The sequence below is a fragment of the Lepus europaeus genome, chromosome 4, assembly GCF_033115175.1.
Source record: "Lepus europaeus isolate LE1 chromosome 4, mLepTim1.pri, whole genome shotgun sequence".
Lineage (NCBI taxonomy): Eukaryota > Metazoa > Chordata > Mammalia > Lagomorpha > Leporidae > Lepus > Lepus europaeus.
Window position 1 is genome coordinate 40756820 of NC_084830.1, and position 15414 is coordinate 40772233.

Genomic DNA, 15414 nt, shown 5'->3' on the forward strand with positions numbered 1-15414 from the left:
ATGCAGGTGCAAAGGCCCAAGTACTTAGGCCATCTTCCACTGCTTTCCCAAGAGCATTAGAGGGGAACTGGATCAGAAGTGGAGTGCCTGGGAATCAAACGAGTGTTGTAGGCAAGGACTGAACCCGGTACACAGTAATGCTGGTCCCATGATACTAATTTTTAAACAGTCAATGCTTTGCAGCCAAAACATTAACGTTAACATTAAAAGTAGCAGAGGAATGAATTATCACGTAACAGAAACAGGTTCCTAGAAGAATAATAATATGTATTTCATAGGTCCTGAGTTAGATATGCTGCTGGACTGAAATGATTTTATAGATCATGTTTTCTTCCCTTTAATGTTTCCAAGTCATTAACTCAATTTGAAAGCAACAGAGATCTTTTAAGAATTTTGGTCATAAGGAGCCAGCCCTGTGTTGCTGGCATCCTGTGTTGGAGTACCAGCCACGTGGTTTCCTGTCAGGCTCTCTGCTAATGTCCCAGGGAAGGTAGTGGATGATGGTCTCAGTGCTTTGGGCCCCTGCCATCCATGTGGGAGACCCAGCCTGGCCCAGCCTCTGATGTGGCCATTTCAGGGGAGTGAACCAGTGAATGGAAAATCTCTATCTCTCAACATTCTGGCTTCAAAAATTGAAAAATAAAAATCAAACATACAATTTGTGTGTGACTAAATGGACCAAGATTAAATACAAATGTAATTGCTACTTTAATAAGTGCATTTAAAATGTTTTTGATCCTTAAAAATTATAATATGTGAAAAAGGATGCTTAATATTGTTTGATATGTCTTAGTTGGCTGTTTTTTTTTTTTTAAAGGAAAATATGATAAATTTTAAAACTCTATTAGAAAAATGTTACGCTTTAACATTTATTTGCATTTGAAATGTGAAAGTCCAGGTTTGTTTCTATGCAGTTTGATGCTGTTTGTGATTACTCCACCTCTTTTTTTTTTCCTTAGGTCAAAGTTGAACAGCAACTCGGGGGCTGGGAGGACTTCGAGGCCTGGTAGGACAAGCGACTCCCCGTGGTTTCTCTCAGGTTCTGAGACTCTGGGCAGGTTGGCAGGCAACACCCTGGGGTAAGTCTTGGCCACTGTTCAGTCTGTGCTGTTGTTCTGTGAGAGTGCTTTCTTCTGATTGATTAGGCTTAGCAAGGGCTAGGGTGAGGCAACTCCGCTGAACTCTGGGCAGGGAGCACTTGGTGCTCACAGTGAGCTGCCATGATAAAGAACCCACAGGGGCTGTGCTATTGCAGAGGGTTAAAGCCCCGGCCTGCTGCGCTGGCATCCCAAATGGGCACCAGTTCAAGTCCTGGCTGCCCCGCTTCCAGTCCAGCTCCCTGCTAAGGTGCCTGAGAAAGCAGCAGACGAAGGCCAAAGTGCTTGGGCCCTTATGCCCAGGTGGGAGACCTACGTGAAGCTTTTGGCTCCTGGCCCAGCCCTGGTCATTGCAGACATTTAGAGAGTGAACCAGTGGCTGGATGACCTTTCTCTCTCTGTATCTCTACCTCTCTCTCTAACCGCCTTTCAGATAAATATAATATATATTTTATTTATTTATTTTTAAAAGATTTATTTGTTTGAAAAGCAGAGTTACAGAGAGGCAGAGGCAGAGAGAAAGAGAGAGAGAGAGAGAGGTCTTCCATCTGCTGGTTCTCTCCCTAAATGGTCACAGTGGCCAGAGTTGAGCCAATCCAAAGCCAGGAACCAGGAGCTTCTTCTGGCTCTCCCACATGGTTGTAGGGGCCCAAGAACTTGGGCCATCTTTTACTGCTTTCCCAGGCCGTAGCAGAGCGCTGGATCAGAAGAGGAGCAGCCAGGACTAGAATCGATGCCCATATGGGATGACGGCACTGCAGGTGGTGGCTTTACCTGCTGTGCCACAGTGCTGGCCGCAATAAAAATAAATCTTAAAAAAAACTAAAGATCACAAGGTCTTACAAAAATTAATGCATATAGAGTAATTATGACTAATCGAGGTGCTTGAACTTTAAAAAAATGTATAGAGGTAGATATTTGACCTAGCATTGAGCTGGATGCCCTAGTCCTGCCTGTACTCCTGGTCGCAGCTTCCTGATTGTGCAGACCCTCAAGGAAGTAGTTCATAGTCACCGCCACTCATGTGGAAGACCCGGGTTGAATTCCTGGTTATTAGGTGGTGGGCATCTGGGCAGTGAACCAGCAGATAGAAGCTCTGTTTGTCTCTGCCTCTTTAAATGAATGAATGTCATGGGGCCAAGGTTGGGTCATCTCATCTGGGTACTGGTTTTAGTTTCGGCTGCTCCCTGCTAGTGCACCTGGGAGAGCAGCAGAAGATGGCCCAAGTGCTTGGGCCTCTGCCACTCATGTGGCGTCTTAGATGAAGTTCCAGGCTCATGGCTTTGGCTGCCCCAGCCCCGGCTCTTGTGGCCATTTGGGGAATGGAAGATCTCTATCACTCCTCCCCCCGTAACTACCTTTCAAGTACATAAATTGATGAAAAATAGGTTTACCATGTCCCTTGTCATGCTATGCATCTCATTTAAAATTTTAAATAATCCCATCTTTGATCACCTTTCAAAACTTAGATGAAAAAACTTAGCTAAAGGTTATAAACTGGCAAACTAAAGAAACCATACACAACGTTCAAGCCAGATGTTTTTATTCCTTGTATACTGTGATCCTCGAATGGCCATATTTTCTGAAAATACCTTGTTAATGAATGATTATAACTAATGCTAATCCAGTCAAAGTATGTGTTTAAAGGATGATTAGGAAGATAACTAGAAGCAGTTGAAATGATTTCAAAATATAACGAAGGAAGTTTTTTTGTGGAGATTATGAATTGATCTATGAAAGTTGGATTAAAAGATTGGTATCCCAGAGTACTTTCTTTGTTTGCTTTTGTGTTCTTATGCTGAAATTAATTTGGGTTGTGAGGAAGGTCACTAGGGTGACTGTATCCTGTAGCTCATTAAATATAGCTCTGGCCTTCATGAAAATGTCATGTCTACTTTAAATGGCCTCATGAAAATGTGGTAGCAAATGAAGATTTGTATTTGATGAACCTGGGAAAATCTGATTATACTTAAGAGAGAATAACTGTTACCTATCATGCTGTGTAAAATAATACTTGAAGGCAACTTTCTCAGTTTTTGTTTGGTTCACGAGTCAGCAGAGTATAAGCTTTGGGCCGAGTCCAGCCCCTCGTGTTTGCTCTGAAATGCAGCCACGCTCCGTCTGTGGCTGCTTCTCTGCTCCCGAGGCAGAGATAAGTAGTGGCCCCACACTGCTTAGCTTCCAAATCCCAGTGTATGATCTGTTTGGCCTTTTATAGTAAAAGTTGTCTGATCCCTGGTTCTGTTTTATCAGTTTCAGTAGTGGCATTTTTTACTATCTTTATACTCTTTTTTTTTTTTTTTTTTTTTTAAATCTAGCTTCTCATTTTGAAATAATGGTCCAAAACATTAGCACTCCTGTCTTCTTTTCGGCCAGCGTCCTCAGATGGCAACATCTTATGTAACTGTATTGTTAAAACCAGGACATTCACGCTGCTCAGTGCTTAGTCTACAGAGGTGGTTGCAGTTTTGCCATTTGCGCCCCTGGTCCACTTCCTCTGGTCCAGAACTCAGTCCAGGGTCCCTGCTGCATTTAGTTGTCATGTTTCTTTAGTTGCCTCCAATTTGGGACCGTTTTTCAGTCCTTTTTTGTCTTTCCAGACCCTTAGGAGTTTGAAAAATTGATTATTATTTTGTAGAATGTTTGGATATATCTGTCGATTCCTCCTGATTAAGCTTAGTTGATGTGTTTTTGACAGGAATATCATTGAAGTAGGACTGGCATTGTGTAATGTCCTGTTTCTCATCGTACTTTTACTCATTGGCTTTAGATTTTTTTTTTTTTGTCTGAATCATTTACTGTTGTGTTGGCCAAATGATAATTTAAAAGAAAATTTCCTTTCTACCCATTAATTGGCATTTGACTGTAAGAAACAACTTTGTTTTCTGATTCTTATTCCATTTTTTTAAAAAAAAGATTTATTTATTTTATTTGAAATGAGTTACAGAGAGAAGAGGAAACACACACCCACACACACACACACACGGCGGGGGGGGAGAGAGGGAGGGAAGGAGGGAGAGAGGGAGAGGGAGAGGGACAGAGAAAGAGAGAGGGAGGGCGAGAGGGAGTGAGGGAGGTCTTTCATCCTTTGATTTGCCCCCAAATGGTCGCAGTGACCAGGGATGGGCCAAGCTGATACCAAGAGCCAGGAGCTTCTTCTGGGTCTTCTATGTGGGTACCCCAAGTGCCTGGGCCATCTTCTACTGCTTTCCCAGGCTCATTAGCAGGGACCTGGATCTGAAGTGGAGCAGCTGGGACTTGAATTGGTTCCCTTATGGGATGCGAGTGCTCCAGGTAGTGGCCTAACTCGCTATGCCACAGCGTCAGACCTATTTCATAGTTTGTGTCATTAGTCTCAATGCATATTTGTTTTATTCTGTGGTTTATGACCCATTACTGTTAATACCTAGATTTATTTTGGCTATATTTAAAAGTTATTTATTTGCGGCTCACTAGGCTAATCTTCTGCCCGTGGCGCTGGCACCCCAGGTTCTAGTCCCAGTTGGGGCATCGATTCTGTCCCAGGTGCTCCTCTTCCAGTCCAGCTCCCTGGGAAGGCAGTGGAGGATGGGAAGGCAGTGGAGGATGGCCCAAGTGCTTGGGCCCCTGCACCTGCATGGGAAACCAGGAGGAAGCTCCTGGCTCCTGGCTTCGGATTGGCCATCTGGGGAGTGAACCAACAGAAGGAAGCCCTTTCTCTCTGTCTGTCTCTCTCTCACTGTCTAACTCTGCCTGGCAAAAAAAAAAAAAAAAAAAAAAAGAGTTACTTATTTGAATGGCAGAGAGACAGGCACATCGAGATCTTCTGTCTGCTGGTTCACTCCCCACATGATCTGATCACGGGATGCACAGTGTTCACAATAGCCAGAGCTCAGACTGGGTCTTCTATGTGGATGGCTGAGATCCAGTACCAGAGTCATCAGCTGCTTCATCGCAGGGTGTGCCCCAGCAGGAAGCTGGATTGGAAACAGAGTGGAAACTCCACCCCAGGCACTCTGATATGGGATGCAGGAATCTATGTTGCTACACCAAATGTCTGCCCGTGACCCCTAGATTTAAATTTTTTTATCTTATCAAACCTGAATATAACCTTTTATAGTAGAATGTGAAACTGTCTTAAATGCAGCAATGGAAACTTTGAAATAAATGAATAATCTTCAAAAAACTAAAATACAGAGGGACTCATCGTGTTATGAATCTCCCATACTCACACTTTGTCACACTCCCCTTGTTCTTTCTGTCTTTTCCTGCTCCCCCTCTCATCCATACATCAGAACAGATCTTTAATGCTGTGTTTATGAATTGTAATATTGAGAAACGTCAGAGTGCTTTGTAAGGCAGGATGTCATTTCTTAGCTATTAGCTTGATTTGCAGAAATTAAATAGTGTGAGCACTTATAGCTTGATTGATTGGGTTCCATGAAAATTCTATTTGTTGATGGTGAAATTGTTACCAAGTGAATCAAGAAATTTTAGAGTCAAATGTTTGCCTTCATGACAAATTTTCTTTTTTCTTATTTATACAGTGGTCCGTACCCCAATTATTCTGCATCGATTATATTAAACTTGAAGAAATTTGTATTAGAAAATCTAGGATAGGTATATCTTGAATCCCAAAAGTGGACTCTTTAAACACAAATGTACCAGATACAGTCGTATATGAAAGAGACTTTTCCCACAGACTTTATTTTTTAAGATTCGTTCATTTATTTGTTTGAAAGGCAGAGAGAGAGAGATCTTCCATCCACTGGTTCCCTCCCCCAGATGGCCATAACAGTGGGAGCCGGGCCAATCCGAAGCCAGGAGCTGGATCAGAAGAGGAGCAGCCGGGACTCAAACCAGTGGGCTATATTGGATGCCAGCATTGGAGGCAGTGGCTTTACCTGCTACATCACAGCGCTGGTCCTCCCACAGACTTTTATCCCCACCCATTGCTTACTTTGAAAGAGTTATTCTGAATTGGGGCGACTAGTCTGTATTTAAAGGTTTTGGAATAATTGGTAGGATTTCTGTCCTCTGTCACCATGGGTAATTGAGAGCTGAGCATGTAGTTTGACTCCAGCATTCTTCGGAATATTTGGCAGTCTTAGTGTTTTCCCTTTGGGGATTTTGCTAACTGCAGGGTTGTGTGCTAAAGATTTCTAGCCACTGCTGTTTTCTTCTTTAATAATGTAATAATTATCAAATTCATCCTGGGAGATATTTCAAAAATCTCATAAGCATGTTTTTGCAAACCACGTGAAGGATAAGAGTACCACATTTATTTGAAGAGCAGGAGTTATTAATAATTAGGTTAAAATGGAGCTGTTAATATCTAAAGTCGCCTTTGTAATTTCTCATCACTCGAAGTAATAGGTGATGTATATAAATTACTTTTCTTTGATTTGATTTTCTTTTCTTTGATTTGAGCTCATGCCTTTAATTAGTACAGGAGCTAATTAATCACAGGACCTAGTAATTAGTACAGGATTTGCACTGCGAAGGCCAAGCAGGTACTTGGAAATTACAGATAGTTGAGGTTGGTTATGGGGTGATATGGTAAGCAGGAGGATGCCCCAAGGAGACAGCTGATAGACTGATTGTTGCCACACTGGGCAGTTGTTGACAAATCCACATCAAACCTGTATACCTCTGTACCTTTTAAGAAAATATGCTAGAAATTAAAAAAGGAAAAAAACCAAACAAGCAAAGCTGCAAATAGGCAATTTTTTGTGTAATCTCTTGCTTAAATGTTGGTTGTAATTAATGTTTTCATGGAAATAAATATGCATATTTATATAGTCACACTTGTTAGTCATACATGTAATGTGTGTGTGTATACATGCATGCTTTGTGTATGTCTGTTTCTAAAATAAACTTCTATTTTAGGATAGTTGCAGATTTACTGAAACATTACCGAGTACTGAAAATCTCCCATGTACCCTGTATCTAGTTTTTGCTAGTATCAACATTTTATATTAGTATGGTACTTTTATTTCAATGAATGGAATATCTATACATTACTCTACAGTATTATTGTTTTAAAGATTTGTTTTATATAGTTGAAAGGCATAGAGAGGGAGAAAGAATCTTTTCATCTGCTGATTCATTACCCAAATGGCTGCACTGGCCCTGGGCTTGGCCAGGCTGAAGCCAAGAGCCTGGAACTCCATCCTGGTCTCCCAAGTAGGTGGCAAGGGCCCACATACTCAGTCCATTCTGCTGTTTGCCCATGTGCGTTATCAGGGAGCTGGATTGGAAGCAGGGCAGCCAGGAATTGACCAGTGCTCTGACACGGGATGCCGGTGGCACAGACGGTGGCCTAACACAGTGCCCCACAACACTAGCCCCATTTACACATGCACGTTACCTGAAGTCACCGGGCACTTATATTTCTTTATTTTATTTTTTTTAAACCTGGTTTCCATTTTTTCCTTCCCAGGATGCCATCTAGGATCCCATTACACTTACTCATCATTTCTCTTTAGGTTCCTCTTGACTGTGTCAGTTTCTCAGCTTTTTCTTTGTTTTGATGACATGTACTTCGCAGACCAACCAGGTATACAGGCAGGACTTGACCCATTGGGTTTATGTTTGTAAGCTGTGGACTAATTCCGTGCTAGGTGTGATTTGCTCAGTTGATTGTGAGTCACTCTGTACCTTGAGTGTTATGTAATAAGCTCAGAATTGTAGCATTAATCTGATAAGCAAAACAAAGTAGTATTTGGTTTTCCCTGTGTTTTTAGTTCAGCATTAAAAGATATTTATCTCAGGGTATGCAGTGGCCACATGGTTAAGAAGCCTGGTGTCCCCCATCTGAATGCTTAGCTTCAACTCTTGACTCTGGCCCCTGATTCCAGCTTCCTGCCAGTGCAGCCCCTGGGAAGCAGGTGATGGATGGCTTAAGTAATTGAGTCCCTGTCCCTAACCTGAATTGAGTTCCCAGCTACCAGCTTCCACCTTATCCTAGCATGGACTGTTGTGGATATTTGGAGAGCGAACTTGCAAATAGGAGCTCTCTGTCTGCCTGTCCTTGTGTGTGTGTGTGTGTTTGTCTCTGCCTGTGAAATAAAGAAAAACCATTATATATCCCATTAGAATTATAAAGGGAAGCACTGATTGCAGTAGTTGTCTTCAGTGGCCACCAAGAGCCTCTGTTAATACTATCTGTTTAACACAGGAGTCTTCAGATAGTGAGCTGTAGAGGAATGTTTAGGAACACAGTGTTCAGGTATGTGGCTTTGTAGGTCGTTTGGCTTCCGATAGCAGAAACACTGCATAGAAGGTGAGTGGAAAAAAACGTTTTACAATAACAATCAAATGGGCAAAGCCAGAGATATTTTGACAATTTTCTTTCAACTAAATTCATTTTGAGATTTGTGTAGCAAAGATTGCAAACTGACGATGGTGGTCTTGTAATGGATTAAAACAAGCAGAGCTTAAAGAGAAGAATTTGAGTGTTTTTGATGGGCAGACATTCTCCCCTCTACCCTGTTGTTGTGGCTGCCTTTGTTTGTGCTTCTGTCTCTCATGGAGATTTGAGTTTGTGATGCCTGTACTCTCTGGCCAGGAATAGATATGTTACTTGGGTAGCATTTAAATCTGATCAGGCTTTCTAGTATTTCTTTTCTTGGAGCAAAAATGACACATATTCCTTGGTGGAAATGTCAAGTCTTCACTTTTATCTATGTTGACCATGTATTTATTGTTCAAACTTGGGGGCATTTTTGAGTGAAATTAAGTTCAGGAAATAGACTTAAACTGGCTATCTGTCCCAGGCATACTGTGATATATGGTCACCCCAGTTGTATCTTTTCAGAACTCTTTAGTGTGGCGTTTCCTGTTTTCAAGTTGAAGTAGTATATTTAGCTTTTGGATGTTGAAGCATTCCAAAGAGTAGTTCCACCTGCAAGAACTAGGTTGTACAACTTACAGGCGACTATCATGAGAAGTGCCAAAGCCGATTTGAATTCCTGTTTGTTTCTTTCATCCTATGTTGTTTTCTGTTGCATAATTGTCTTAATACGTATAACTTGAAAATTTCTAGAATAGTGTTTTATTAGGTACCATAATTTTTACTGCATATTTAAAATTTTTATTTAATTGTGGTAAAAGTACAGTTCACTATTTTAACCATTTATATAGTCGCATATTTGTTGAACTTTTGCTTCTTGCAAATATGAATCTATACCCACTGAAAAACAGTTCGCCTTTCCTCCTCCCGCTTTAGGCCCTGGAGCCACCATCCTATTTTGTGATTGCTATGAATCTGACTTTTTTAGATGCCTCATGTAAGGGGAATCCTTTAGTATTTGTCTTTGTGACAGAAGGCCTTCACAAAGGATTACATACTTTTTCTTTTCTCCTTTTACTAAGAAAGGTGTTTTAGAAAATTTTAGATTATTTAGGTAGCCATTGAACCAGTAAAGTAAGAAGATAAACCAGAAGGTTTGTTGTATACTGGTTGGAGAATTGTTATTGGTTGTTATTTTCAAGACTCTATAAAGAAAACATATTTAGATAATCAAATTAAAAGTAACTGCAATCACATGTGGAAGGTTTCAGCCTTAGGTACATGCTGTGGAAGCTGGGAGTAAAGTGTCTCTCTCTAGGTTGAATAATCTGTTAAGTAATGGATTTACTTGGAAGATAAGTGGCACTGTCCCAATTTAAAGGCTGAAGTGATTTGTGTGATCATTTTCTCTAAGATGTGATTTAATGCGGAAAAGCAGTTTGATTTGAAACTTGTCAGTTGCCATCTTTGGGACAATAAGTTAAGATGCAGATGGCATTCCCTTTGCATATTTGTTCATATTTAAGAAAAAAATGTAGTGAACCTGTTTTAAATGGTAGTTTCCCTTTGATTAAAGTAGTTAATACTGGTAAATATTAATGAAATACCATCTTTGTAAATGAGCATTTTATTCTGTGCAAAGCAGTTTGAATTGTGAGCTCTGAGTTTGAATTTTGCGTAGCAGCAGAATGTTGGTAGTTAAGTCGGATGAGTGCTTCATGCAGAGGTGAGATGTGTTCATTTTAAAGCTGTGGCTGTGGAGCTTTTAAGATAATGTAAAAGCATTGTATTTATCTTTCTAAAAGTGAAAAAATTGAGACAGTGTTATTTTAAAGCTTGATTCTATTTTTGCTTTTGTCAAAGCCCTATTGTAAAATAGTATGTCAGCTTTATCTTAGCTTAAAAGAATGAAAATGAGGCCCAAAGTGGTGTTTTGCAGAGTGATTGTTTAAAATACTGACTATTATAACTTCTTTGCTATCTAGAAGCCGCTGGAGTTCTGGAGTGGGTGGCAGTGGAGGAGGATCCTCTGGCAGGTCTTCAGCTGGAGCTCGGGACTCCCGCCGACAGACTCGAGTCATCCGGACGGGTCGGGACCGAGGCTCTGGGCTCTTGGGCAGCCAGCCTCAGCCGGTTATCCCAGCGTCTGTCATTCCCGAGGAGCTGATCTCACAGGTACGGGTTTGCAGAACGCGTGGCCTGAGCCTTAGGTGAACGTGGTGGGTGGCAGGCATGACTCACCATGAATTGAGAGATACTGATTTTCTGTATTGATCCCGGAAAGCTGGTTTTGAATTTACTCAATAGAAAATTAGCATAGTGCTCCCCCCCCCCTTTTTTTTTTTTAAGATTTATTTATTTATTTGGAAGGCAGAGTTACAGGGAGGCAACGGGTAGACAGAGTTGTTTTCCATCCGCGGGTTCACTCCCCAAATGGCCACAATGGCTTTAGTTGGGCTGATCTGAAGCCAGGAGCCAAGAGCTTCTTCCAGGTCTCCCATGTGGATGCAGAGGCGCAAGGATTTGGACCATCTTCTGCTTTCCCAGGCCGTAGCAGAGAGTGGACTTGGAAGTGGTGCAGCCTGAACCATGCCCAAATGAGATGTGAGCACTAGCAGGCAGTGGCTTTACCCACTATGCCACAGTGCCGGCTCTCTCCTTTGTTTTTTATTTCAGGCCCAAGTTGTTTTACAAGGCAAATCCAGAAGTGTCATCATTCGGGAACTTCAGCGAACAAATCTTGATGTAAACCTTGCTGTAAATAATTTACTTAGCCGGGACGATGAGGATGGAGACGATGGTGATGATACAGCCAGTGAATCTTACTTGCCTGGAGGTTGGTGCTCCCCCCGCCCCCCAACACACACACACACACACACACTGTGATTCTCATATAGACTTCTGACTGCAGATGAAATTGTAATTTGCAGTTTAGTTTCTGACCACAGTTAAGTTTCTGACCACTATTTCTAAGGTGGTAGATATTTCTCATTATAGAATTGCTTGGTTTAATTGTAAAGCTTCATTTAAGAGAAAACGAAGACACTTTTTTTCTCACTGGACTTGTGCTTGGTCCCAATAAATCCATGATTGTGTAATGGAGTTTCAGGTAACTTTAGACTGTTGTTCTTTGATGCCCTTATTTCTGAAAATATGTAATTGCTTTACTGTTTTAAGGGTTTTGACTCTTATCATCTCTATGATGTAATAGATAAGGTAATCTTTTTTTTTTTTTTTAATTAATAAGTAGCCCTGACACTGGTAGTAAATTGAAGTTCCTTACAATTTATGTTAATTTTATTTCTGAAGTAGTTGTTTCTTTTTGTGTGTGTACTGTCAGCCCCTGACGTGATTGTGTTCTAATGTTTTGAGCTCTTTGATGGACTCTTGGAGCTGCCGTGTTTACCTGTGTGTGTTTGTTTGTAGAGGATCTGATGTCTCTGCTTGATGCTGACATTCACTCTGCCCACCCAAGTGTCATTATTGATGCGGATGCCATGTTTTCTGAAGACATCAGCTATTTTGGTTACCCATCTTTTCGTCGTTCGTCACTGTCCAGGCTGGGATCATCTCGAGGTAATTTTGTATTTATTTCTTTGACCACTGACTGGCTGTATGAAAGATAGTGGTAGATTGACTGTATTTGAGCTTCTAATAAAATAGTAGATTAAATGATCACTTATTAGTGTTTTGGGGTGCTTTGGCATTAACACTTGTTCTAATTTTGAAGAGCCACAGTAGTACTGTATAGATGATCTTATTTATTCACATTGTGAAATAGATACATAATCAAGGCTTGTGACTTACTGAACTGTATTTTTAATTAGGAATATGGATTCTGAACTAAAAGCAGAATTCTACTTTATAGTGACATGCAGCATTCAGAAAACAAGTCTCCTTAGTTTGAGCAAAACAGTTCTGTTCATTTTCAATCACGGTTAGAATCAAATCTGAAGAACTTACTAGAATGAGTGACCAATTTTAAATGTATAGAGTGGTTAGTTTATTAAAATGCTATTTTCAAAAGTTTAAACTCCTCAACAAAGTGAACATTGTAGGAGGTGGTAGAAATCATTGAAACCAACCTTGCTGTGTTGGTATAGCTTTAGTTTGCATTCGAACTTTAAGCCAGTATTTTCACTTTCCAGAATATAAAATTGCTTGATTCAAATAACAAAAGCCAACTACTTAGGGATCACTAATAAACTAGAAGACATTCTATATTCAATTAAAACCTCATTGCAAGTACATAAGTACTTAAAATCAGAATTTAAAAACCAGTTTTAAAATAACAGTTTGATGGCGATCTTTAAATGTTTTGAACACAGTTGAGTTATAAAGATTGTAAAATAAAGGCATACTTAATTGCCTAAAATTTATCTAGTATTGCTTTTTCAAATTTTCAGTATTTAATAAAAGTAACTCCTTAATTTTCTCCCTTTTTCTTTTCCTAAGTTTGTGTATTATAGGCATTATTTTCAATTTTAATCATTTGAAATAGTTGATACTTGTACTTTTGACCTCCATATGTGGCTGCTTATATGTTTCACCTAAATATTTTCTCTATTCTTTATTGTTTGAGCCATGTAAAATTTATATTAATTTCCTTATCTTGGAAAATTATGTATGAACAAAGTGGGGAAAAAAACGGCTGTAGACAGTTTGTAGGCCAATTGCAGGAAAAGCATTTTTGTAACTAAAACTTTAAAGATTCCTAAGAAAAACAAACAGTATCTTTTTCATTCCTCAAAATATTTTAAATGATTTATATATGAAAATCCTGCATATATAATCACCCTAACCGAGGACTCAGATTGTTGAATATCTTTTTTTTTTTAATTTTATTTTATTTTATTTTTATTTTTTGACAGGCAGAGTGGACAGTGAGAGAGAGAGAGACAGAGAGAAAGGTCTTCCTTTTGCCGTTGGTTCACCCTCCAGTGGCCGCTGCGGCCGGCGCACCGCGCTGATCCGATGGCGGGAGCCAGGTGCCTATCCTGGTCTCCCGTGGGGTGCAGGGCCCAAGCACTTGAGCCATCCTCCACTGCACTCCCTGGCCACAGCAGAGAGCTGGCCTGGAAGAGGGGCAGCCGGGACAGAACCGGCGCCCCGACCGGGACTAGAACCCAGTGTGCCGGCGCCGCAAGGCGGAGGATTAGCCTAGTGAGCCGCGGCGCCGGCCAGATTGTTGAATATCTTATAATTAGTTTATATTACTGGACTTTTGGTTTGATTTTTTTTGTATTTTCTTCTGTGAGTGCATATTTTCCCCCCAAACCCAATACTTTCTAACAGATGCTCTTTTTGGTTTGCTTAAAATAGATTGCTTCCAAAAGTTCATGGAAAAATGCACATTGTTTTTTAATTCTATGTTTCCAGAACCTTCTGAAGTACCCTCCTATGTATTTAATGTGTTAGAATTACAATTTATGCACGTTTTCTAATGTATGAATAAAAATGTTTATAGTAAACATTTTTAGTGAAATCTAAAAATTTTAAATTCCATTTTAAAACCTCCAAATTCAGTTTAAAATAAAGCAATTCTCTAAAAGCAGTTTTCACAGTTTGTTTGAAAGGATTAATATTTTGAATGTTGCATGTCAGCCTTATTAGATACACATTTACATAGAATTTTTGAGTAGATAAACTGCTGTTAGTTGCATCCTGAAGGGTCTTTACTAGAGAGTGGCTTACTTTTATCCCACTGGTGTGACCCAATTGCATACCAGTTCTCCTTCTTCCCTTAGAGAGAGACTCTGAGCTGTTGCGTGAACGTGAATCCGTTTTACGTTTACGTGAACGAAGGTGGCTGGATGGAGCCTCATTTGATAATGAGAGGGGCTCTACCAGCAAGGAAGGAGAGCCAAACTTGGATAAGAAGAACACACCTGTGCAAAGTCCAGTATCTCTAGGAGAAGATTTGCAGTGGTGGCCGGATAAGGTATTTGGAAAACAAGTTACACCCTTTCCATTGAAATGGATTCATGGCAGCTTTCTTCTTTTTCTCTTCTGAAAGGTTTCTGTTGTATTTACTCACTTTTTAATACTACCATTCAGAAAAAGAAAGAGCAAAGACATACAGTAATATTTTTGTTTTCTTATGAAATAGAAGGAGTTCATCTTTATCTTTCGTTTCATGTGTCATCTCAGTGAGATGTGTTCCTTGGTGTTTCTTTTTCTCCTGCTTAATGAAATCAGAAACAGGGATGTTCTTGCTAACACCTCAGCATGTCTTCTAGGACTTGCTTTCTGGTCGTCATGAATTCAGTAACTTGGATTTCTTGGTAGAAGTTCATTTTGTCAAATTTGGAAAGTTAGATGGGCAAGTGTGTGGTCCTTGATGCAGCATAAATGTCAGGGCTGGAGGGAGACTTTGTTCTTTGACTAGTTAGCTGGCCCATGTTATGACAGTTCCGACAGACACTTCTGCTGTGATTGTTAGGAGAGGCAAAGCCAACTGAACAGAGCTGTGCTCTGCTCCTGGGGAATAAAAATTAGTGGATTTTAGGAAGCGTATAGGACTTGTTACGTTGATTCAGATATTTAAATGAGAGTCCATCATCGCCATAAATGAAAGAGCGATGGTATGTATGTTTCATTGTGTTAAGTGATCGGTAGCTCATCTTCAAAGGCTCCTATAAGAAGCTGTGTGGTTTTCATTTTTAATAGTACCTTTATCTTTCCTTATTTTTGGAGCCAGATGGGTAGGAAATTCTTATAAGCAAATATGAGCTAAAAGATTAGAACGTCCAGGTTAATTGTAGCAGATAAAGAGAATCTGATAAGGATTTCTTTCTTGCTTTGAACTTGAACTTGAATTTGGGATAATGAAAGAAGATATTATTTAACTTTCTCAATTTATGTTTCCACGGTTACTGTGAGTCTTGATGCAGCTCCTTTATTTTCCTCTGCATTCAGTTCATGTGGAAAGCTTGAATGCAGGAAGGAACATGAATTTTAATTAGCCTCTTTGGAATCAAAAGATTATTCTGTTTTCTTTGGTAGCTGCCAAACTTCCCCTGGGTTGCATTCTCTTATTTCCAT

General features: G+C 40.1%; 1 protein-coding gene across 1 annotated transcript in view; it reads left to right on the forward strand.

Annotated features, from left to right (window-relative positions):
- The window catches only part of UBR5 (ubiquitin protein ligase E3 component n-recognin 5), a 147121-nt gene that overhangs the window by 45347 nt on the left and 86360 nt on the right, over nucleotides 1–15414 (forward strand). The window contains exons 5-9 of the mRNA XM_062188161.1: nucleotides 960–1079; nucleotides 10356–10545; nucleotides 11047–11206; nucleotides 11797–11946; nucleotides 14100–14311. Of these exons, the coding sequence (XP_062044145.1) occupies nucleotides 960–1079; nucleotides 10356–10545; nucleotides 11047–11206; nucleotides 11797–11946; nucleotides 14100–14311 (832 nt within the window). The remainder of the gene's footprint in view (nucleotides 1–959; nucleotides 1080–10355; nucleotides 10546–11046; nucleotides 11207–11796; nucleotides 11947–14099; nucleotides 14312–15414) is intronic.